The sequence below is a fragment of the Pelophylax lessonae genome (assembly GCF_965119305.1).
Source record: "Pelophylax lessonae genome assembly, chromosome: 1".
Classification (NCBI taxonomy): Eukaryota; Metazoa; Chordata; class Amphibia; order Anura; family Ranidae; genus Pelophylax; species Pelophylax lessonae.
In genome coordinates this window covers 271581677-271605861 of record NC_138768.1, presented here as the reverse complement: position 1 = coordinate 271605861, position 24185 = coordinate 271581677, and the positions used below count along the sequence as shown (strand labels likewise).

General features: G+C 45.9%; 1 protein-coding gene across 4 annotated transcripts in view; it reads right to left on the bottom strand.

The window, feature by feature from the left end:
* MED15 (mediator complex subunit 15) overlaps positions 1–24185 on the bottom strand; it is a 147143-nt gene that overhangs the window by 97736 nt on the left and 25222 nt on the right. For 3 of the 4 annotated variants that reach the window (XM_082243759.1, XM_082243762.1, XM_082243761.1), the window contains exons 6-7: positions 10165–10466; positions 3190–3486 (exon numbers count right to left, since the gene is read on the bottom strand). In XM_082243759.1, coding sequence (XP_082099885.1) covers positions 3190–3486; positions 10165–10466 — 599 coding nt within the window. The remainder of the gene's footprint in view (positions 1–3189; positions 3487–10164; positions 10467–24185) is intronic. The other variant, XM_082243760.1, reaches the window with a different exon arrangement.

Sequence of the window (24185 nt, the reverse complement as noted above, 5' to 3'; positions counted from 1 at the left end):
AGCCGCAAACTGTAACAGCCGGGTGCCCACAGCAGTGATGCCGGCGCCGAGGGAGAGGATCGAGGCTTCCGGCGGCCGCATCGCTGGACCGTTGGACAGGTGAGTAAATGGCTGGAACTCCGCTTTAAGTCCCAATGCCTACCTTCAGGCAATTTACAATCAATCAAATGATATCTGAACCATGATTTTGAATTTCTCAATTTCTCAACACTAAATAGGTTAAAATCATTTGCAAATCGGTTTAGATCAACTTTGAAATTCAAATATGGAATGAACGCAACTTACTGAGCCAAAACAAACACTGTTAGAAATGTGTTAGTTTGAGAAAAAGAAGCTCACCCATGGGAGCCAGTTGCTCCCAGTCACAACTGGCTCCAATGGGGGAGCTTCTTTTGCACAGCGCCTGACTGTATTGGAGACCATTCAAAAAGCATACCAGGGTGGGTTATCTCTTCGCTATAGAGTAATGACTAGGGATGCACCGAAATCATCGGCCGAAAATGAGCCTCTCTCATTTCGGCCGATAATGGGTTAATATTGCTGAAAATAAATATGGCCGCCGGGAAGGAGGAGGGCGCAGCGCAGGGCAGGTTTTAAAAGTCCCGCCTCTGGCCGGCCGTCCGCCTCTCAATGACGTCCCTACTACGGTCTGTGCATTATGAATGGACATACCAGGCGGGGGGCGGGGCAAGCGGCCGCTAATGTGATCCATCCCTGTCAGCTCAGCACGACTAAGTGTGAATGAGAACAGAACTGACCTGACACCGGGCGGGGGGCGGGGGGAGCGGCCGCTATTAGCTGTAACTATGTGAGAGCTTCACTTCCTTGTCAGCGGAGATACATGCCTGTCAGGGAAGTGAAGCTCTCACATAGTTACAGCTAATAGCGGCCGCTCCGCCCGCCCCCCTGCCCGGTGTCAGGTCAGTTCTGTTCTCATTCACACATAGTCGTGCTGAGCGGACAGGGATGGATCACATTAGCGGCCTCTCGCCCCGCCCCCCCGCCTGGTATGTCCATTCATTAATGCACAGACCGTAGTAGGGACGTCATTGAGAGGCGGTGCTGCCGGCCAGAGGCGGGACTTTTGAATGAAGGACACCCGAGGAGGGGGGCGCTGAGGCAGTGGGGGGGGGGGGGGGGAGCTGAGGCAGCTTACCAATGGTATTTGTATTATGAAGCATGAGGGGTTAATGTATTGTCACTGCTGGTCACTCATCTATTAGTGACCGACCAGTGGCAGGTAATTAACCCCTTTGTGTTGCATTAGTGCAACCAGTATCAGTGTTAATTAACACTGGTTGCACTAATACTGGTTGCACTAATGCAGCACAAAGGGGTTAATTAACTGCCACTGGTCGTTCACTAATAGATGACTGACCAGCAGTGACAATACATTAACCCCTCATGCTTCATAATACAAATACCATTGGTAATTAAATTAACCTCTTGCCAACCCATCACAGTACATATACTGTGACAGGGTGGCAGCGACAGGTGTACGTTGCTGCCTGTTTTTGGTGTATGCCCCTGTCCCATCCATTTTAAAAAATTTTTGGGAAAAAGTCATTTTCGGTTTTCGGCCAAGGGCATCCTGCATTTTCGGTTTCGGCCCAAAATTTTCATTTCGGTGCATCCCTAGTAATGACCTAAGCCGCACTATCCTTTGTCATCTGGTAAGTGCATAGAATGGAGGAGGTGCATGTGTGACAAATCTTTTCCAAATACACTGGGAGTTGTTTATTTCATGCTGAATTTTCCCCAAGGTTAGGTAAATGGTTAGATATATCACACACATTGTTGGAGTCATTTTGGTTCACACTGAAGATTTGTTGAAGTCCAGTCACGGATTTATATGTTGGGACTCAGTTTACTGACTGTTACCTAATAATCACAAGAAGCCCTTTTATACCAGCTGACCGATCGGGTCTGCCTGTCCGTTTTTCAGGAAGACCCAATCGGACCATCCATTGTGCTCTAAAGAGTGGCGGGCGTCAGCGGCATCTGATCTGCCCTGGTCTGCAAAATACATATGGATGGGGATACACTCGCCATCCATTCTGCGGATCGGACGCCAGTCAGATGGAAATGGACAGGTGGTCTGTCTGTTTCCATCCAACCGCTTCATGGAGAACAGCGGGCTGTGTCTGTGTTCACTCTGCATAGTGGACCTGTCATCTGCCTGCTCTGCGGAGCGATCCCCTGCTGAGTAGGCAAACTGAGACCGTCCTGTCTAAAAGGGGCCTATTAGTTTTTGGACAGTTTTGTAACAAATTTCACTTTTCTATACTCGAGAATAGTGCATAGCCAACAGTCTGATTGGACAAGGAAGCAGCAAATGTTGCTCTCTCCTTCTGTAAGCAATTTCAAACTAACCAATAGCACTGTGCTAAGCAAATCAAAGTATTTTTGCTGTTTGATATGGAAAGCTGACATATTTGATCTACTAGTGTGGTCTGCGTATGGTTAGATGAAGTTGATGTCAGATTGTATATAAACTAGAAAAAGATTCTGGTAATGAACTACATCACAGAGCAGCAACTAAAAAAAAATAAATGCACGGGTGGTAGTTATATATGTAAATTGGAGTGGATATATTTGCTCATTATATTTACAAACTCTGCTTCCTAATCCTTTCATATTACTGCAATTCTACAAGACTGGGTCTATCTGCCTAAATTATACAGAACCTGTGCAGTTTTAAGGATGTGAAACACCCACAGTGCTCCTGAGGGACAAAGACCACGTGATCTAGGCTGCTGACGCTTTCAGACATACGACAGAGCAGATTTTGCTTTAATAAAAAAGATACATTTTTATTCCAAATAACATTATTTTGGTGGTGATAACAAACGCTAAACTAAAGTGAGCATTTTAAAGGGTAAGCACACTTTGTCCCAATGCCTATCTTCAGCAGCCCGCGTAATCAACATTTTTACCTTACCCCACTCAACTGAGAATTTCACTGTGTGGCTTGCAGCCCCAACAAAGATCTTATTACAGTGGGGGCAGACAAGTATGTTGCTTTCAAGTGCTGCTGAAGCTAGGCAATAGAGCACACTAAGAGTAAAAACAGTAAAATTTCACTTACTTTTAAACAAGTGGCCAGCTTTCAGGAAATGTTAAATGAAAATGTTAAAATATTTTAAGACAGGTTTTTCAAATAGCTTGCATTTTTTTGCAGAAAAGTACCTGAAACATCTTCAACTGTTGTTGCTGCTGTGGGGTGAGAGTTACTGACATAACTGGTTGCACCAGAGACTGGCCTTGGGTGGAAAGCAACTGCTGCTGATTCTGCGCCACTTGCTGCTGCTGCTGTTGCTGCTGCAACTGGAGCTGCATCACTTGCTGTGGCTGCTGTTGCTGCAGTTGTGGCTGCTGCTGTACAGACTGCTGCATGACCTGCTGAACTGGCTGTTGCTGTATTTGCTGCATGTGAGGAAATCTCAACGGTGTCTGCTGCTGCTGCTGTTGTTGCTGTTGCAGCTGCTAAAGAAAGAAAACAACATGAAACAAGAACAAACTTGACAAGATTAAAGACCAATTCTTAGAATATTTGTTTTTGATTAGCTGCCTTAGAGGGCAGAGAAGGCATAAGGGGTCTTAAACCCCTAATGTCTCCATAAAAATAGTACCTGTCACTGCCCAAAGTTATTACAAGGGCACCAATTTTTTTTAAAGAACCCACGACTCCCCGTGCTCATGCGCAAATGCTAAGTGCACATAGGTTCATCATGCATATGTAAACCGTGACCAAAAAATTGGGTATTGCATTGTGTTTGTGTGCACTATAATTAAAGTGCATGTATTCCTGAAAATTTGTGTTTAATAAACAGCTACCTTTATGTGTATGGTGTGACTTACAATCTGATAAATATATAGTACATACCGTATATACTCGAGTATAAGCCGACCCGAGTATAAGCCGAGGCCCCTACTTTTACCACAAAAAGATGGGAAAAATGATTGACTCGAGTATAAGCCTAGGGTGAGAATGCAGGGCGGCGGGCATGGTGCAGGAGAATGCAGGGCGGCGGGCATGGTGCAGGAGAATGCAGGGCGGCGGGCATGGTACAAGAGAATGCAGGGCGGCGGGCATGGTACAAGAGAATGCAGGGCGACTGGCATGGTACAAGAGAATGCAGGGTGACTGGCATGGTACAAGAGAATGCAGGGTGACTGGCATGGTACAAGAGAATGCAGGGTGACTGGCATGGTACAAGAGAATGCAGGGTGACTGGCATGGTACAAGAGAATGCAGGGTGACTGGCATGGTACAAGAGAATGCAGGGTGACTGGCATGGTACAAGAGAATGCAGGGTGACTGGCATGGTACAAGAGAATGCAGGGTGACTGGCATGGTACAAGAGAATGCAGGGTGACTGGCATGGTACAAGAGAATGCAGGGTGACTGGCATGGTGCAGGAGAATGCAGGGTGACTGGCATGGTGCAGGAGAATGCAGGGTGACTGGCATGGTGCAGGAGAATGCAGGGTGACTGGCATGGTGCAGGAGAATGCAGGGTGACTGGCATGGTGCAGGAGAATGCAGGGTGACTGGCATGGTGCAGGAGAATGCAGGGTGACTGGCATGGTGCAGGAGAATGCAGGGTGACTGGCATGGTGCAGGAGAATGCAGGGTGACTGGCATGGTGCAGGAGAATGCAGGGTGACTGGCATGGTGCAGGAGAATGCAGGGTGACTGGCATGGTGCAGGAGAATGCAGGGTGACTGGCATGGTGCAGGAGAATGCAGGGTGACTGGCATGGTGCAGGAGAATGCAGGGTGACTGGCATGGTGCAGGAGAATGCAGGGTGACTGGCATGGTGCAGGAGAATGCAGGGTGACTGGCATGGTGCAGGAGAATGCAGGGTGACTGGCATGGTGCAGGAGAATGCAGGGTGGCTGGCATGGTGCAGGAGAATGCAGGGTGGCTGGCATGGTGCAGGAGAATGCAGGGTGGCTGGCATGGTGCAGGAGAATGCAGGGTGGCTGGCATGGTGCAGGAGAATGCAGGGTGGCTGGCATGGTGCAGGAGAATGCAGGGTGGCTGGCATGGTGCAGGAGAATGCAGGGTGGCTGGCATGGTGCAGGAGAATGCAGGGTTGCTGGCATGGTGCAGGAGAATGCAGGGTACTGGCATGGTGCAGGAGAATGCAGGGTGACTGGCATGGTACAGTAGAATGCAGGGTGACTGGCATGGTACAGTAGAATGCAGGGTGACTGGCATGGTGCAGGATAATGCAGGGTGACTGGCATGGTGCAGGATAATGCAGGGTGACTGGCATGGTGCAGGATAATGCAGGGTGACTGGCATGGTACAAGAGGATCCGGGGTTGTGGGTATACTACAGGAGATGCAGTGCTGTGGGCATGGTACAGGTGGACCATGCCCGCAGCACTGCATCCCTTGTAGTATACCCGCAGCCCTGCAGAATGGCAGGTAGTGCAGCAGCTTCCCTTACCTGTTCCAGAGGCGCCTTCATTTTAAAAATGGCGCCGCCCGGCCCCGACATGTCATTGCGCACGCGCCGCCGCCGCTCGTATACTTTCGGCTATTCCCGGCCTCTCCCGAGCGGCGGCGGCGCGTGCGCAATGACATGTATGCGCCGGGCGGCGCCATTTTTAAAACTCAAGCACGTCGGAGCGGCCGGGAACTTTTTTTTTTTTCTTGACTCGAGTATAAGCCGAGGGGGGACGTTTTCAGCACAAAAAAAAATGTGCTGAAAAACTCGGCTTATACTCGAGTATATACGGTAAGTCCTCCTGTATAGAATTAACTAAGGGACTCCGTTAGTTCTTTTTCCTTAGTCTCGGAGTTGTTTTTACTAGATGGATCAGAGCATGTGCTTGTTTTAATGCTCATAGGAGTTCAGCTGTATGTTTTATTTTTGTTCATAAGTGCTGCAAAAAAAGATAAAAAAAAAAAAAAAAAAAAATGTATATAATGGCTGTGCAAATACAGCGCAACATAAAAAATTGCAACAGCCACCATTCTATTCTTCACTGCCTCTGCTTTCAAAAAATCAGATTTTTGGGGGTTCAAAGTAATTTTCTAACAAAAAATATGCAGATTTTAGCATGTGTATGTAAAAATGTTGAATTGCAGAAACCGGTTAAACATCTCTGAATGTGATAAATTCAGAATCTCAATTTAAATTACTCGAGTAGTAAGTCAAGCACGATTCTTATAGCCAACAAGCTGTGTTATGTAAAATATGCCCACCACAGGTGTGTGACCATTTTTTCCATCAGGCTCCCTTCACATCTTGGTGTCCCAGATCACGGCAAATCGTGGGATACCTGTGCGATCCTCGCCACTTCTAATAGCACCCCAAATGCATCGCGATTGTCGCCAGATTGTTTGTGCGATTTGTCAGGCAACAATTGCAGCAAAATTACGCTGCATTTAGGGTGCCATTGGAAGTAACGAGAATCACACAGGCGTAACGCAATTTGCCGTGATTTAGGATTGCGGCGATTCTGCACACGATCCTGGATGTCAAGATGTGAATGGAGCCTCAGACCTCCTAAAAGAAAATAGTATGACAACAATTAAATATACACTTTAAACCCCTAAAATTGATAAGGCTTACCCTAAACATGTACGTCCAACACATTTTCACCCCCGTTAATCCTTAGACTCCTTGAGGGTAAGGACTAATGTGAATGTACAATATGTGAAGCGCTATGTAAATTTTCAGCATTATAAAAATATTCAATATTTTTATATTTGAAGAAATGAGGGTTCCCTTTCCTCAAGAGTCCCGAAGAAAGAAAAATGCAAAGCACATTTAAAACAGAGCTTTATGAATGCACTGGAATAGTTTCTAACAGAAGAGCAATAAAGTGGTTTTCTAACTGGGCCCCTATGACTTTCAGGAATAGTAAAAAAAAAAAAAAAAAAAAATGAACCACTATATTGCAGCGTGCCCTGTATATATCCCCTTTCTCTGAAGTTCATTGACAGATGCAGCTTCATATTCTTAACCATTGGCTTATGCTGCCCCCTACAGGAGTACGAAACAAGGCAGGAAAAAAAAAAAAAAAAAAAAACGTTCCCACGCCAATGGGGCAGTTCCTGAAGGCATACACCCACTCACTCTGCTATAGGATTCAGTTTTGTTGCAAGCAGTGTCAGAAGTAAAAAACCCAAACCCACTCAAATAGAGGGGCAGGTGCTGCGTCTGTCAATGAACTTCAGAGAAAAGGATTTTACAGCAAGTCAAAAATCCAGTTCTCTGTCGTTCATTGACAGACACAGCTCCTTATTGTTATTAACCATTGGGAAGTCCCAAAGCAGTATTTGCATGAGGGGTGGAAAAACAACGCAGAGAAAGAACGTAATTCCCCAAAGGCTAAAATTCGCCAACCAGAAGCAACTAGAGCTCACCTAGAAACAACATACACCCTCAAAGAGAAAAATTGCTCTTTAAACAGCAGCCTGCAAAACCTTGCGGCCAAAAGCAGCATTTGAGGATGCCAACACATTTATTTTGTATAGTTTAGTGAACGTGTGCACAGACGACCAAGTTGACCCTGATTAGGGCGAAGTACCACTTAATCTCTGTGGACCACCAGAGAAGAACGGCAGGATAGCGCCGCCAATTGAGACATTCTGCAGTCAGAGGTAATAGCCACCAAAAAAGGCTACCTTCTGTGACAGTGTAAGCAGAGGAACCTCCCTAAGTTTTCAAAGGGAGGTTTTTGAAGAACAGAGTACCAAATTAAGATCTCACGGAGGAAACGGGGAGTGTATCGGAGGAGCCACATGAACTCAATGGATAAAAGTGCGAATCAAAGAATGCGTAGCTAAAGGGCATTGGGAAATAAAAAAAAAAAATCCGCCAAAGCCGACACCTGGCCTTTAATAGTACCCAAGGCCAACCGCTGCTCAACCCCTCTTTGGAGGAAAGCCTATACCCTAGCCACTAATAAGAAGCGTGGATGTATCCTAGCCACTAATAAGAAGCGTGGATGTAACTTAATCAATTTACACCATGAGATGTACGATTTTCACGTAGGATGATAAATCTTTCTGGGAGGTAGATTTTCTAGCCTTCAACAGTGTAGGTATCACTGAGTCAGAAAGACCCCTATCCTTCAAATCCTGGCTTTCAACAGCCACACCGTTAAAGCCAGCGACTATAAAGCAGGATGGAAGATCGGTCCCTGAGACAGTAGATCTTGTCGCATTGGTAGCCGCCATGGAGGCTCGACGGCCCTTTTAAATCGGCGGTTCCCGCAGACCACCCCCACCCCGCAATCTGCACCAACTGCAAGAGCCCCTTGAGAAAACACACTAGCAAAAAAAAAAAAAAAGAATTAGATTTGGTCGAATAATGACCGAGATATAAGCAAAAATACCCAGCCTGTCATCCCATGTTACACAGAATAAAAAAAATGGAGAAGGAGTTAGTGACCTCACATCGCTAGAGGCCAACCCTCGAGCCCAGAGAAAAAGGTGCCTATTGAAAGTCAATGACAAAAGTCACAGGGAAAATGGCCGCTTGCCCTTACTAGGCATGTTGCCCACATCCAAGATGGCGCCCCTAACGGGAGCCTGAGCAGAATTCTCACATGGCTGCTGTATTACATAGAGCTTAGAATCTGCAAACCACTAAAGTGGCGGCCGCTCCAAACAGCTGCAAAATAAATGCACCAAACACATTTCTGGCTATTAGCAGGGACCCCAGAGAGACACCCACAGCATTCCCATGCAGCGCCCCCAGTGGGGGCAGGGAGGGGAGGGAAAACCCCCAACCCAGCCAGAAGAGGGATTCTACAGAGACCGCCAGCCCTGCTATCCCCTAGGAGTGGGCCCACAACTCCCCAAACGTCCCCAGGGACAAGGGGGTTCAGTACTCACCAGTCCAGCAGCGGGCACCGCTCAAAAACGGAGACCTGCCACCCTAAGTGGGGGTGCCGTCAGCCAATGAGAGATGCTGGCAACACGCGGGCGATCAGGGTTGAGACATCCTCTGCGAAGGGCAGCTCCGCCGGCTCGTGCCCATATGGAGGGGCACTGTCGTTGCGAGGCCTGGGCATACCAGTAACCTGCGACGCTCGTTGGCAGGCTAGGACTCCATAAGGATCTAGGCTACCCAGTCCGAGGCCCAGCTCTGCATTCACTTGTAGTCATCCAGGAAAGGAATCCCGGACTAACTAGTGATAGTGAGAAGAAATAAAATCTAGTGTGTAAAGAGAAAACACTTAAATTCAGAAAAAAAAAATATAAGAAAGCCAAGACGCTAGGTCTTTAGCAGGAAAAGACCTAAAGCTCTGCTCCTGAAGCTAGGCAGCATGAGACTGAAGTAATATCAAATTGGGTTCTGGTAATGGCTGAGGGATGGTCCCCTAGTGGCGTGCTGAGGTACAAAGGTTTTTTTGTATTAACCTGATAATCAATTATCTGCTAGTCTGCTCCTGCAGAGTGCGCCATTACCCATTAGTGAAGGCTAATACCATCGGGCGGCGACTGTCAGAGGACGCAAGAGAAATTATATTTTATTTCTTATGCAATCAAGCTTTTTTTTGTTTTAATTTAAGATCTATATCTATGTATCTATGGCTCCAATAAAAAAGCGGTCCCCAACAACAATGAAGTAGAAAAAGAATGTAGACATTTAAAGGACAAGTTCACCCTTTGGAGCATGTTACATCCATATTGAGTGTGCAACATGCTCCAGTACTTGTCCTTCTCACCTTCCCAATCCCCTCCATGAAAGCGGGCAGGGGATCCTCTACCTGTACCCGCTTTCACATTCTAAACTGCATGGATATGCAGGGCTCCGCCTGCACAGCTGCATTAGTCATTCACAGGAATCTGTAAATGAGAGAACTACAAATCCGGTCTTCCAATGCAGCAGGTAGCTTGCAGTTCTCAAACTGCGGGTGCACTGATTAACACACTCGCAGTTCATTCAAAAGCCCTGCTGCTTTCAAAAGGACAGCCTGTACAGAGGTACCGGGTGAAAGCTGTAGGATTTATCTGCAGGAGACTAAAATTGCACCGGTTATCCACTAATCACAGCCGCAATACTTTGTAGGTCCCTGCAGGAAAAATAAATGTTTGTTTCCGCAAAATATGTGCATTTATTATTTTTTCTCCAAAACATGAATTTAGCCTTTAACTGTAGCTCAATCATAAAGTTATAGCCAAGTATTACCTGCTGCTGACTCTGTTGCTGCTGCATCTGTAACTTCAGAATGTGTTGCTGCTGGGCTGCAGCTTGGAGCTGCTGTGCCTGTTGCTGCTGTTGTGCCTGTTGCTGCTGCTGCTGAGCGGCAGCTACAGCTGCCATTTGAAACTGTTGCTGCTGCTGTGGCTGCATAACATTTTGCTGAGAGACTTGGAATTGCTGCTGCTGCTGCTGCTGCTGTTGCTGCTGATGATGTTGTTGTAAGGCTGCCTGTTGCTGCTGAAACTGCTGCTGCTGTTGCTGGGCCATTTGCTGGAGCTGCATTTGGGCTAAGAGGTATAGTAAGAAAACGTAAGACTCTACTCCATAGTGGATGCACAACTATTCGGAGATATGGAGAAAACTAATAATTGCTGGTTGGTAGGTGACAATTTGGTTTTTCAAATAAGGATAAAAAAGCTTAGCTCTTGAAAATGTACAATACCTAAGTAACACATTCTTGCCTGTACTGGCATTTTAGCTCTGGTGTTTATATGCATTATACCATTTCCAAAAAAGAATGATTTCAAGCCAATATCAGATTCATTTTTTTTCTTATATACAGTGGGTACGGAAAGTATTCAGACCCCCTTAAATTTTTCACTTTTTGTTATATTGCAGCCATTTGCTAAAATCATTTAAGTTCATTCTTCTTCCTCATGAATGTACACACAGCTCCCCATATTGATGGAAAAACACAGAATTGTTGACATTGTTGCAGATTTACGGTATTAAAAAAGAAAAACTGAAATATCACATGGTCCTAAGTATTCAGACCCTTTGCTGTGACACTCATATATTTAACTCAGGTGCTTTCCATTTCTTCTGATCATCCTTGAGATGGTTCTACACCTTCATTTAAGTCCAGCTGTGTTTGATTATACTGATTGGACTTGATTAGGAAAGCCACACACCTGTCTATATAAGACCTTCCAGATCACAATGCATGCCAGAGCAAATGAGAATCATGAGGTCAAAGGAACTGCCTGAAGAGCTCAGAGACAGAATTGTGGCAAGGCACAGATCTGGCCAAGGTTACAAAAAGATTTCTGCTGCACTTAAGGTTCCTAAGAGCACTGTGGCCTCCATAATCCTTAAATGGATGACGTTTGGGATGACCAGAACACTTCCTAGAGCTGGCCGTCCGGCCAAACTGAGCTATCGGGGGAGAAGAGCCTTGGTGAGAGAGGTAAAGAAGAACCCAAAGATCACTGTGGCTGAGCTCCAGAGATGCAGTCAGGAGATGGGAGAAAGTTGTAGAAAGTCAACCATCACTGCAGCCCTCCACCAGTCGGGGCTTTATGGCAGAGTGGCCCGACGGAAGCCTCTCCTCAGTGTAAGACACATGAAAGCCCGCATGGAGTTTGCTAAAAAAACACCTGAAGGACTCCAAGATGGTGAGAAATAAGATTCTCTGGTCTGATGAGACCAAAATAGAACTTTTTGGCCTTAATTCTAAGCGGTATGTGTGGAGAAAACCAGGCACTGCTCATCACCTGTCCAATACAGTCCCAACAGTGAAGCATGGTGCTGTGGGGGTGTTTTTCAGCTGCAGGGACAGGACGACTGGTTGCAATCGAGGGAAAGATGAATGCGGACAAAAACCTTCTCCAGAGTGCTCTGGACCTCAGACTGGGCCGAAGGTTTACCTTCCAACAAGACAATGACCCTAAGCACACAGCTAAAATAACGAAGGAGTGGCTTCACAACAACTCCGTGACTGTTCTTGAATGGCCCAGCCAGAGCCCTGACTTAAACCCAATTGAGCATCTCTGGAGAGACCTAAAAATGGCTGTCCACCAACGTTTACCATCCAACCTGACAGAACTGGAGAGGATCTGCAAGGAGGAATGGCAGAGGATCCCCAAATCCAGGTGTGAAAGACTTGTTGCATCTTTCCCAAAAAGACTCCTGGCTGTATTAGATCAAAGGGGGCTTCTACTAAATACTGAGCAAAGGGTCGGAATACTTAGGACCATGTGATATTTCAGTTTTTCTTTTTTAATAAATCTGCAACAATGTCAACAATTCTGTGTTTTTCTGTCAGTATGGGGTGCTATGTGTACATTCATGAGGGAGAAGAATGAACCTAAATGATTTTAGCAAATGGCTGCAATATAACAAAGAGTGAAAAATTTAAGGGTGTCTGAATACTTTCCGTACCCACTGTACATATGTGAACAAATACTTCGGAATATGTTTTTAAATAAAAAAAAAAAAAAAAAAAAAAAAAGGATTATCAGCAGGCAGGACCTCTCTTAAATAGAGCCAATTATATAAATAGTCCACAAGTCACCCTATAGGTGTAGATTACTGGACCAGAAAAAGCACATGAAAACATCTTGGGAAGGGTGCAAGCATGAAAAGAAGATACTTCAGGCAATCCTCTTAGTTTGAATTCTTCCAAAAATTGCTTTGTTGTGGACATAAAAAAATAAAAATATAAAAAAAACAGTATACTAAATTACCACCACCCAACACACGATTTACAAAAATGACAACGTTGTCATACATTAAAAAGAACCAGAGCCCAGACTCAGATGTTTAGGGCAAACAATTATAGAGACTTAGGCTCGGTTCACACTGATGCGATGCGGGAAGGCTGCGAATTCGCAGCCTGTTCCCGCATCGCACACGCACCCCCGGCAGTTCACACTGCCATATGCGATCCGCTGGGGGTGTCAATGTAATCTTAACGACACCCCCAGTTTGATCGCATATCGCAGTGCGATCGTGTAGTTCGCACAGGATCGGATCGCACAAGTGTGAACCGCTGTGCGATCCGATCCTGATGCGGCAGCAAAAATGCCTCCTGTGCGTGTTTGCTGCGGGTGCGATGCGAATTTAGCCATACAAACTGTATGGCTATACTCGCACCGCACAGCTGATCGCATGTCATGTCGGAGCAGTGCGCTCCGACATGACATGCGAACCCCGCACACGCAGTAGTGTGAACCGGGGCTGAAAGTGGTTGCAAACCCACTTTTATGACTTTTACCTATCCAGAGAAACCGTATTTAATCTGCCAACTGCTACAAATATTTACAAACTAGCCATTTGAATGCCTAAACAAACATGTCAAAGTGGATATATTCAGAATTACTTAGGCTACGTTCACATGTGGGCACAGCGGATCAGGGAAGAATTACCACGATTCTGCCCACGATACGGAAATTATTGCAAATCACGGGACGCCTGTGCGATGCCCATGATTTGCAATGGCACCCCAAACGCTGTGCGATGTTGCTGCCATTTCTGTCTGCCGAATCGCGGTAACATCACGCGATGCATGCCGCCCAAAAAAGGTACAAGAGCTTCTTTTGTGCGTCATGCATCCCACGATTCGGTAGGCGGAAATCGCGGCAACATCGCATAGCGTATGGGGTGCCATTGCAAATCACGGGCATCGCACAGGCGTCCCGCGATTTGCAATGATTTCCAGATCGTGGGCAGAATCGCTGTGATTCTGCCCGTGATCCGCTGCGCCCACATTTGAACGTAGCTTAAGTGATATACATGTAAAAAGAACAGTCTTAATTGGGGCCACAGCAGGAATGCAGACATCAAGGTGTAGCTAAAAAGCTTGGTCCATATGTGTAACGATCAGATTAAAGTAAAACTGGGTCGCCTGTTTGCTTTTTTTTTCTCATTAAAATTTTTAATTGAAGTTTTCAAAAGACAACAAAAGAGGTTGCTCACGCAGGAGCTCTGACAGTATATCAAAATGTAAAAGGTATTCTACATATCAATAGCAATGCAATGATAACAAGAAAGTAGTGGGTTGACATGAGCAGCATGAAAAAGTAATAAGTCAAAGTTAAGTTAGGAGAACAATAAAAACAAGAAGAGGAAGAAAGCCGTGAGTATACAATTACAATGGAAAAGTCAGTCAATCAGTCAATCGTGATAAAAGCCTTGGTGTATAAACCATGAGGACCACATCTCCTTAACCATTTCATATTTGCCCATGGATGAGGCAAACGCAATTTCATAGAAAGCATGGGTGTTAAGAAGTTGCTTTAGTTCTGATATCTTTGGGGGGAGGGGGTCTTTCCAATGGATCGCCTGTTTGTTAATGCGGACTCACTTGTGATCCTCAAAGCAGGGTTTTCATTAGTTGATCAAATACTAGGTTGTTCAGAAGTTTGTCATATTGCTAGGTGACACCTAGTGATATGACAAACTTTTGAACAAACTAGTTGAGTACATCTGCTAGTGTGCCTTATTTCCTTTAGGTGGGGAATAATTGATTTTTGTCTTACCGTAAAATCCCTTTCTCTGAAGTTCATTGATGGACACAGTATTCTGATCTTCATATCAGTAGGGTTATGCTGCTCCCTACAGGAGTAGGACACTAGGCAGAAAAAAGTTCTGGCTACGTCTGTGGGCAGTCCCAGGGGATATACCCTCTCTCTCCCTGCTATAGGATGTCAGTTTTGTATCAAAGCAGTGTCAGAGAAAATAATACCAACCCAACTCAAAATAGAGGGGCGGGTACTGCGTCCATCAATGAACTTCAGAGAAAAGGATTTTATGGTAAGACAAAAATCCAATTTTCTCCATTGATGGATGAGTGTGAACTGCTAGTGTGTTAATCAGTGCACCCTCAGTTCGAGAACTGCAAGCTACCTGCTGCACTGGAAGACGGGATTTGTAGTTCTCTCATTTACAGATTCCTGTGAATGACTAATGCAGCTGTGCGGGTGGAGCCCTGCATAGCCATGCTGTTTACCTGTACCCACTTTCACATTTTAGAGGATCCCCTGCCCGCTTTCACGGAGGGGATTGGGAAGGTGAGAAGGACAAGTACTGGAGCATGTTGCACACTCAATATGGATGTAACATGCTCCAAAAGGTGAACTTGTCCTTTTAAATGTCTACATTCTTTTTCTACTTCATTGTTGTTGGGGACCGCTTTTTTATTGGAGCCATAGATATATATCTTAAATGAAAACAAAAAAAAATTCTGATCTTCATATCAGTAGAGACGTCCCAAAGCAGTGCCATAAAATGAGTGGTGGGAACAGCAGAAAAATAAGTCCCCAAGACTAAACCATAGCCAACATAGGACTCATCAGAATAACAAGATTAGACCCACCTGAAAAAAACGTAAAACACCCTCAAGGGAGACTAAGAAACCCCCTTAAACAGAAGCCTGCAAAACTTTGCGGCCAAAAGAGGCATCTGCAGATGCCAGCACATCCACCTTATAAAATTTTGTGAAGGTATGAACAGACGACCAGGTATTGCCTTGCAAACCTGAAGCACAGATGCCCGATGGTGAAAAGCCCAGGAAGCACTAAGCGCCTGAGCAGAATGCGCCTTAACAGGGAAAGGAGGAACCTGACCCTTAATTGAATAAGCCTGCACCGCTGTCTGTCTGATCCATCTGGAAATAGTCGCAGCAGATGCAGGCAGCCCTTTCTTTGGGCCATCCGTGAGTAAAGAGCGAATCTGACTTCCGAAAAGACTCAGTAGTCGCCAAGTACACCCCAAATTGCCTGAACCACATCCAAAGTATACAGTGCAAATTCCTTAGGAAGTTTTGGCTTAGGACACAAAAAGGGTAACACGATATCCTCATTTAAGTGAAAACCGGGAACCACCTTCGGAAGGAAGGACAGATCCGGACGAAGTACCACTTTATCCCTGTGAACCACCATATAGGGAGAACAACAGGACAACGCTGCCAGTTCCAACAACTTGCACGCAGAAGTAATAGCCACCAAGGAGGCCAACTTCTGTGATAAGGTAAGCAGGAGAATCTCCCGAATACTTTCAAAAGGAAGTTTCTGGAGAACCGACCGCACCAAATTAGGGTCCCAAGGTGGCAAAGGAGGTCACACTAGAGGTGCCAAGTGTCGCACCCCCTGGAAGAAGTTACCCACCAGGGAATGGGTGGCTAGTGGCCTTTGGAAGAAAACTGCCGAGACCTGACCCTTGCTAGTACTCGAGGACAACTTTTGATCAACTCCCCGTTGAAGGAAAGCCAAGACCTGAGCCACCGAGTAACAGCGAGGGGGAGCCCCAAGAGACTCACACCACGCGATATACGACTTCAACGTACGACGATAGATCTTCCTAGAAGTCACTTTCCTCACTTTAAGCAGAGTAGGAATTACTGAAGCAAACCCCTGTCCTTCAGCACCTGGCTTTCAACCGCCAAGCCGTCAAAAGAAAGCGACCGTAAAGCAGGATGGAAGATTGGCCCTTGAGACAGTAAATCCTCCTTGAGAGGAAATCTCCAAGGAGCGTCTGACTAGCCAGACCAGGTTGGCGTACCAAGCTTGGCGAGGCCAGTCCGGAGCCACAAGAATAATTAGAATCCCTTCCGCCTCGATCTTGCAAAGTAGTCTTGGCAGCAACTTGAGAGGAGGAAAGGCAAACATCAGCCGATACTGACCCCCCGGCACCACCAGCGAGTCTGCCAGAGGGTCCCGGGAGTGGGCCACAAATCTCTGCACTTTCCTGTTGATCTGAGACGCCAACAGATCTACATCTGGAGTGCCCCAATGAAGGCACAACTGCTGGAATACCTCTGGATGGAGACCATTCCCCTGCATCCAAGGCCTGTCGACTGTGGTAATCCGCCTGCCAATTTTCCACTCCTGGAATGTGAACAGCGGAGAGAGCTGGAACAAAGCATTACACCCATCGAAGGATGCCTGCCACTTCCAAGGCTGCAAGGACACTTTTGGTGCCCCCTTGGTGATTGACATAAGCCACGGTCGTGGCATCACCCAATTGAATGCGCACTGGACAACCCTGCAGGGCCTCGGTCCAATGGACTAGGCAAAGTCTGATCTTTCTCAGCTCCAGAACATTGATCGGTAACCTGGATTCTTTCAGGGACCAGACTCCTTGAGCAGACAACCCCTCCCCATCCGGACAGGCTGGCATCCGTGGTGACAATTATCCAATATATAGGGAGGAAGGATTTCCTGTGCTTGAGCATCAGGGACTGAAGCCACCATATCAGGGACTTCCTGGTCACCTGGATCTAATTGTCCAGGGAATTTGGATTTTTGTTCCATTTGAGAAGGATTTCCTTCTGGAGGATCCTCATGTGAAATGGAGCAAAGAGGACCACCTCGAAGGAGGACATCATCAGTCTCAAAACTTTCATACAGGTCCGAAGGGACTACCACTAGCTGGACAGCAACAGCTTAATCGCAGTCTGGAGTTTTTCCAGGGGAAGGAACAGCCTGGCTGAGGGCGAGTCCAAAGTCAGGTCCAGATAGTCCAGTCTCATGGAAGGGACCAAGGACGACTTCTGAAGGTTCAGAATCCACCCAAACTCCTCCAGAGTTCTCATGGTGATTTCCAAATGTATTTCCAGCACCGTGGGAGACTCCACACGTAGAAGCGGATCGTCCAGGTATCCCAGGACCGACATCTCCCGCTGTCATAACAGCCACAGGACCGGAGCAAACACCTTTGTAAAGACCCGAGGAGCAGAGGAGAGACCAAAAGGGTAAAGGCACAAACTGATAGTGATCCTCTCGCAGGGCAAAACAGAGAAATGGTTAGTGTACATATCGGGATGTGAAGGTAGGCATCTTTGATGTCTATGAAGGCCAGGAAATCCTCTTGCTGTAGGGAAGCCGCCACCGTGCGAACTGATTCCATTTTGAAGTTTTGAACTCGCACAAAGCAATTTCGTTCCTTTAGGTCCAGGATTGGACGCACCTTGCCTTCCTTCCTGGGGACCGTAAACTGGTTTGAATAAAAGCCCTGAAAACGTTCCGCACAGAACCAGAACTATCACTCCCTGTTGTACCAGGTCCTGTACTGCCCCAAAGAGAACCTGTAAGCGAGGGACAGTCGCACATTGGAAGTGAAAAACCTTACCGGCGGGACGAATCGAAATTCGATCTTGTAACCGGACCGTATGACCTCTTGAATCCATTTGCCTTGTATCCAGAATAGCCACAGGTTCGGGAAATGGCAAAGACATCCCCCCACCCCAGATACGGGTGAGGGCGCACCTTCAGGCCGAAGTGGCCTTTTCCTCAGGTCTGGAGAAAGTAGATTTTTGTTTGCCAGACCAGCGTCGCTTGGAACAACACGAGGGAGTCTTGAAGGGCTTTGCCTTATCGACTGACCCTGAGGGACGAAAAAACTTCTTGTGTGCCTAAAAGGAGGGACCCCATTTGTGACGAGGGTCCTTACCCTTGTTAGCCTGTGGGAAAGAGGTACTCTTACCCCCTGTGAGACCTTTGATAATGTCATCCAGGGCAGCCCCAAACAGGCGATCTCCTTGAAAAGCTAGATCAGTCAAGTCCTTCTTTGAAGTCTGATCCGCAGACCAGCATTTTAGCCAAAATATACCCTGCAGGACCACTGTGGAAACCAGTCAGCCCAATATGGTAGCAGTATCCAGCGGAGAGGAGAGAGAGAAGAGAAGAGAGAGAGAAACCCCTGGGACTGCCCATAGAACTTTTTTCTGCCTAGTGCCCTATTCCTGTAGGCGGCAGCATAGCCCTACTGATATGAAGATCAGAAGACTGCGTCTGTCAATGAACGATAGAGAAATCCATTTACCCTCCAGCGCTTTGAGAACCGACATAAAAGGTCACCAACGTTGGGAGATCAACTAAGAAAAACCCTGCTTGGAGGATCACAAGGGAGTCAGCATTAACAAACAAGCGAACCAGTTTCACTATAAATTGATCACCACACATAGGGAACAAGCTTTTTAGCTACACATCGATATCTGCATTCCACTGTGACCCTAATTAAGACTGGCCTTTTTACATATATATCGCTACATAACGGCCTGAATATATCCACTTTGATTGACATGTTTATTTAAGCATTACAGTGGCTACTTTGTAAATATTTGCAGCGGTTGGCAGAAATAGGTCCGTTTCACACTTTTGCGACTTGTCCTGCGAATTGGGACCGCAAAGTCACATGACCGGTTGTACTCCATGCACTACTTTGATGCAACTTGAGGTCCATAAACCTCAAGATTACACAAGCATTGCTTCAGGTCACGTCAAAGTTGAGGCAAAGTTACGCGACTTTCAGGTCACACGAGCGTGAAAGGGGCCTTAAAGCTATGTTTCTCTGTGGAGGTTTGCTTTGCTAATGTAGCACCCTACAGGTAGGTGCTAGGTAAAGGTATATTGGGCCTTGTCTACCTAACAGCAGGGCTGTGATTTATTTGTCAGGGTGTCACGGTTTGCAATTGTGCCTGCTGAAGGGGGGAGTTTCCCCACTGGCTCCTGAGAGAGGCTTCTCATAGGGCGGTGGAGGAAACACAATCAGGGGACACATCCAGGCTTGTAACTACCCCAGAAGGCAGATTGTGCTGCAAAGGATTCTGGGAGTCGGTATAAGTTTGGGGGTGGCACATGACACAATGTCTTTGGCGGGAGCAGAGTCCCAGGAGGGAGAGAACGGCTGTCTCTCCTCCTGTCTGAGGAAGCGGATGTCTCGGTGTGTCGCCTGAGAATCCAGAGAGTGCTGAGTGAGCCGAGTAGGATCCGGTGTGCCGAGAACCAGCGGAGAGCAAGAGGGGTTCAGTCCCAGGAAAGCCTAAACAGGTCGTGAGTACTGAGGATTGCCCCGGGGGTCTGCCTGAAGTGTTAGAGACCACTCTGGAGAAGGTTCTGGGATCCAGTGCCAGCTAGTGGTAAAGGGGGTGCCTAGGTTGAGGACCCTGAAGTGACAGAGGGGAGTACGTAGTCAGTGGACCCTGAAGAGCTTAAAGTGTAAAGGGGGCGTCTGTGGTTTGGGCCCTGAAGTGATAGTGCACAGTGTGAAGTGTGCCAGTTGAGAGTTGCATCAGTACAGGGAGTTGCTCAGCCAGGGCAGTGCTGGAGGGAGCCATTCAGTGACTCTGAGCTATTGCAGTGTTACAAATCAAGCAGTTCTACAGTCCTGGATCTTCTGGACTAAAGTCGAGGATCCAGTACAGTTTCAGTAATTACACAGTGTTCAAGTGTCAGGAAGCGTTGGCTAGCGCCGGCTGGCGTTAAGACATCGCTAATAGGCATTTATGCCGGAAAAGTCCCACAATTGTATCTAGTTGAGCCTAAAGGAGTATCCCACTCCTTCCCTTCTCCCATCCCCTTAAATACAATAAAACCACAAAACAAAGATGCCGGAGTTGTCAATGTCTCAGTGCTCACACCCAGGGCCGCAGCTCACAAGGGCTGGATGGGTAACCGGTACCGATGGCAGACCCACATCAGGTCACAGGCCTGGAAAACCTGCTACACTAATAAGGAACAATCCTTGTTTCCTAACACAATGAGCTCAATGGCTCTAGAAGGGAACCTCGATGCTTGAGGAACTAGATTAAAGTGTTACTAAATCCACAACAGTAAAATCAGTCTGTATATGCAGTAAAGCATGCTTGTTATATTCACTGTGGAACCTAAGGGGTTAATCCTCTGCATTGTGTAAAATGGCTGTTTGATCCTGTCTTCTGTGTTGCTCCCCTACTTCCATTGTCCCCAAACCATCTCCTGATAGAACAAGAGGCTTGAGGACAAGCTGCACATGCTCAGATTGGTGTGTATTAGAAAATATTTTTTTCTTGGGAGAGTGCATGTGATCAAAGCAGGGCAAATTAGCACTGTCCAGACAGAGGGTCAGGGGTCCTGCAGCCTCAAAGGATAGTCAAGAGTAGAAGGAAATCTCCTCCTACAAGCTTTAACCAGACACTGATAAAAGTCACAAGACTGCTCTAATTGCTGATGAGAAAAGGTATTTAGCAGTTTATATTTACTAAAACTATTGCATTTGCATGTTTTGAGTACTACTGGGGAATAGATATAGTGAATGCAGGGTCCTGGGTTTAGTAACACTAAGTCGCCATAATTGTCTGCCCTAAACATCTGAGTCTGGCCTCTGGTTCTTTTAAATGTATAATTTAGCAATCTGTTTTTGATATTTTTTTTGAGGACCCCAATAAAAACACATTTTTCAATTAAGTCAAACTAAGAGGATTGCCTGAAGTACCTTTGGGACCCTTCCCAAGATGTTTTTAAATTTAAGCCTGTGCCATTTGTTGGGCCTAGCTTGCACAAAAACATTTTTTTTTTCATTTATTTATTTATTTTTAAGAGGCTCCGTCTCCCCTGTGCTCATGAACACCTCAATCCCACACGCATATGTAAATGCCGATTGCACCACACGTAAGGTATTGCCGTGAATGTCTGAGCAAGAGCAATAATTCTAGAGTCAGACCTCCTGTGTAACTCTAAACTGGTAACTTGTAAAGGCTTTTAAAGCATCGCCTATGGAGATTTTTAAGTATTGTAGTTCCATACGCAATTCTAAAGCGTGGCGTGTTTGGTATATTTGCTCGGCATAACATCATGCTTTCCATTTTATCAAACATATAAGTAATATTTTGGGTTTTTAAAATTAAAATTGTATTTTTTCCAAAATATTTGCGGCACACCACTGCACAAATATCATCTGACATAAAAATTTGCAACACTCACCATTTTATTCTCTAGGGCCTCTGATTAAAAAAAATATATATATAATGTTTGGAAGGTTCTAAAGTTGTTTTCTAGCAAAAATGCTGATTTTTACATATAGCAGCAGAATGGCAGAAATTTCCCAAATGGAACTGGTAAAGGCCTAAATTCAGGTTTACTTTGATTTTAAATAGTTCGCTAGGGCCAAGCTGGCCCAAATAAACTAATTTACAAACAGATGTGTTCAGCCCCGACTTAGCTTTCTTTCATTCCTCCACCTGTAAAAATCCAGTGGTTCTATAGCCACTAAGTTTAATTTTACTTTGAAGGGAAAAACCGGCTCTAAAAAATATCCGGTCATTGTTGCAGCTGTAGCGAGGACCGAAATATTACCCTTCCCACCCAAGGACGTACGGGTACATCCTAAGGACAGAAGTGGTTAAAAAGGTACTCAAGACCATACATTGGTCAAGAGCAGATTGAAGAAATACCAGGATACAAACAAAAGATTATTCTCTGGGACTCAGACATCTTTCCTCAAAACAGACTAAGTAGAAATTTCATGGGTGAGAATAGCTTTCGCAGCAGGGAGGTCTGATGCTGGCAGATTAGAGGGTAGGAAGTATTTTGTACCCCCTTGAAAAGGACAGATTGGACAGGAGGTCCAGAACATCTCAAATCCAGACTTGCTCAAATGCCAACAGAAGTTCTCTCATTCTGAAGACTGGGAGTGGCCCTTCATCATGAGGATGGTTCTGGGCAGGCTTGGCAGACAAAGAGGTTGAAGGCTTGCAACTAAAGGAAGTATTAGGCCTTGGTTTTGAGGTTGATGCCTGCATAGAGCAAAGGGACTCCTTTCCCTGATTAGAGGTAGAAGCTGTAGGATTAGAAGATGGCGGCTTTTTCCTATGGAATGGTACCTTTCCCCTAGTGACAACCTTGATGATTTTGTCAAGGGATCCCCCAAACAGGTTTTCACCCCATCAAAAACAAAGTGTAAAAGACCCTCTTTTACAAGCACTTCCAGCAGACCAAGCTTTTAGCCACAATAGACAGACATTCTACAGATTTGCCAAATTACAGTCTCTAAAGCATCCTCACAAAGCAATGCTCAATGTATCAGCTGTGAAAGAGAACCAGGTCCTCAAACACAGGTTCATGCTCTCTATCCATTTGTTTTGCCCAATTGGCAGTACCCTGGAAAATAAACAAAAGACCAATATTGTCAGCTGCAGGGCTGGACCTGCAATTGCGACCTTTAAGAGGGCTTCAAAATGCCTATCCATAGAATCCTCACACGAGGTAATATTCCCAACTGTAAGGTATAAGGTGTTGAGGACTGAAATGCCAGGGTGTACTGCCAGAACAGCCAATTTCTTCCTAAATTCCTCCATAGGATACATTTGAGTAAAAATTTTAAGAGGAGTTTGGGCAATCAAATAATGTACAATTTGTGCATGGATAGAAAATGTCCTCTTTTCACCTAACTAGCCTGTTAGTGCCCATAGGGGCTTGTTTTATCTGTGGGGAATTAGGTGCTACTGTGCAAAGATTAGTCCGCAACACGTCAATGCATGTGTCAACAGTGGAAAACAGTTACCAAGAAGCCATTACTTGTGGCTCAAAAATGCAATGTTCTTTTTAGCTTCTGCTACAGTATGTGTATATCCATCGATTTCCTCCATTTCATCCTCACAGGGGATTTGAGGTACCACATCTGATTCAGTAGCAGAGTAAGGGGGAGAGAAGTGCAGCGTTTTTGGTTACTGGAAACCAAAGATTCTTGGAAGGCCCAATCTTTTCCAAAGAAATCACACAAAGTGGCAGAGAAATCTTCTTTTGATAGGCAAGCCACATATTGCACACCTGAGAGGGAGCATGAATTTAGAGGTAGGGAACAGCGTCATAATAGGACATTGCAATGGGACAAGAGAACAGCTATCACCCTGAGTGGTGTTCTGCGTTCCCTGTAGTTTATTAGAAGAACTTGTGTTGTGTTAGTTGGTTCTTTGGTCCCAGCTCCCTTGCACCTGTGATTCACCATTACTGAAGGGAGGGGATTCCCTGTGAAGCACTCTCAAAAATGGATGCAGATGGTATGAGGTTTTGCTTGTTCCTCATCTGTGTCTCTGTAACGGAGAGCGGCAGGAAGTGCAGTAAACATGGTGTGCTCGTTTTCAACACATATGGCAGGTAGAAGTGCGTCGCTATCCTGAGGCTACGCAAGGATAAGAAAGAACCTCCCAATTAAAATTATTTATGTTGCCAAAAGCATAAGAGAAGATTACAACAGTGATTAACACAAGGAAGGGAAGAACTCCCCTTTCCTACACCTATGAAGCGGTTTTTGTGCCAAGCACTGCAGATCGTCTCTAGCCTGTAACTGGTCCAAATTACAGGAAAACCATGTATTACCTTATCAGCATTGCTGGAGACATTAAGGGGCCAGGTTTGGACAAGTATGATGGACATACCACAGAAAGGGACTTTAGGGTCTGGAAACCATAGAGCTGGATCACAGCCCTGAACTGTGTTAGCAGTCAGTGATTAACTTTACTTGTTGCAAAA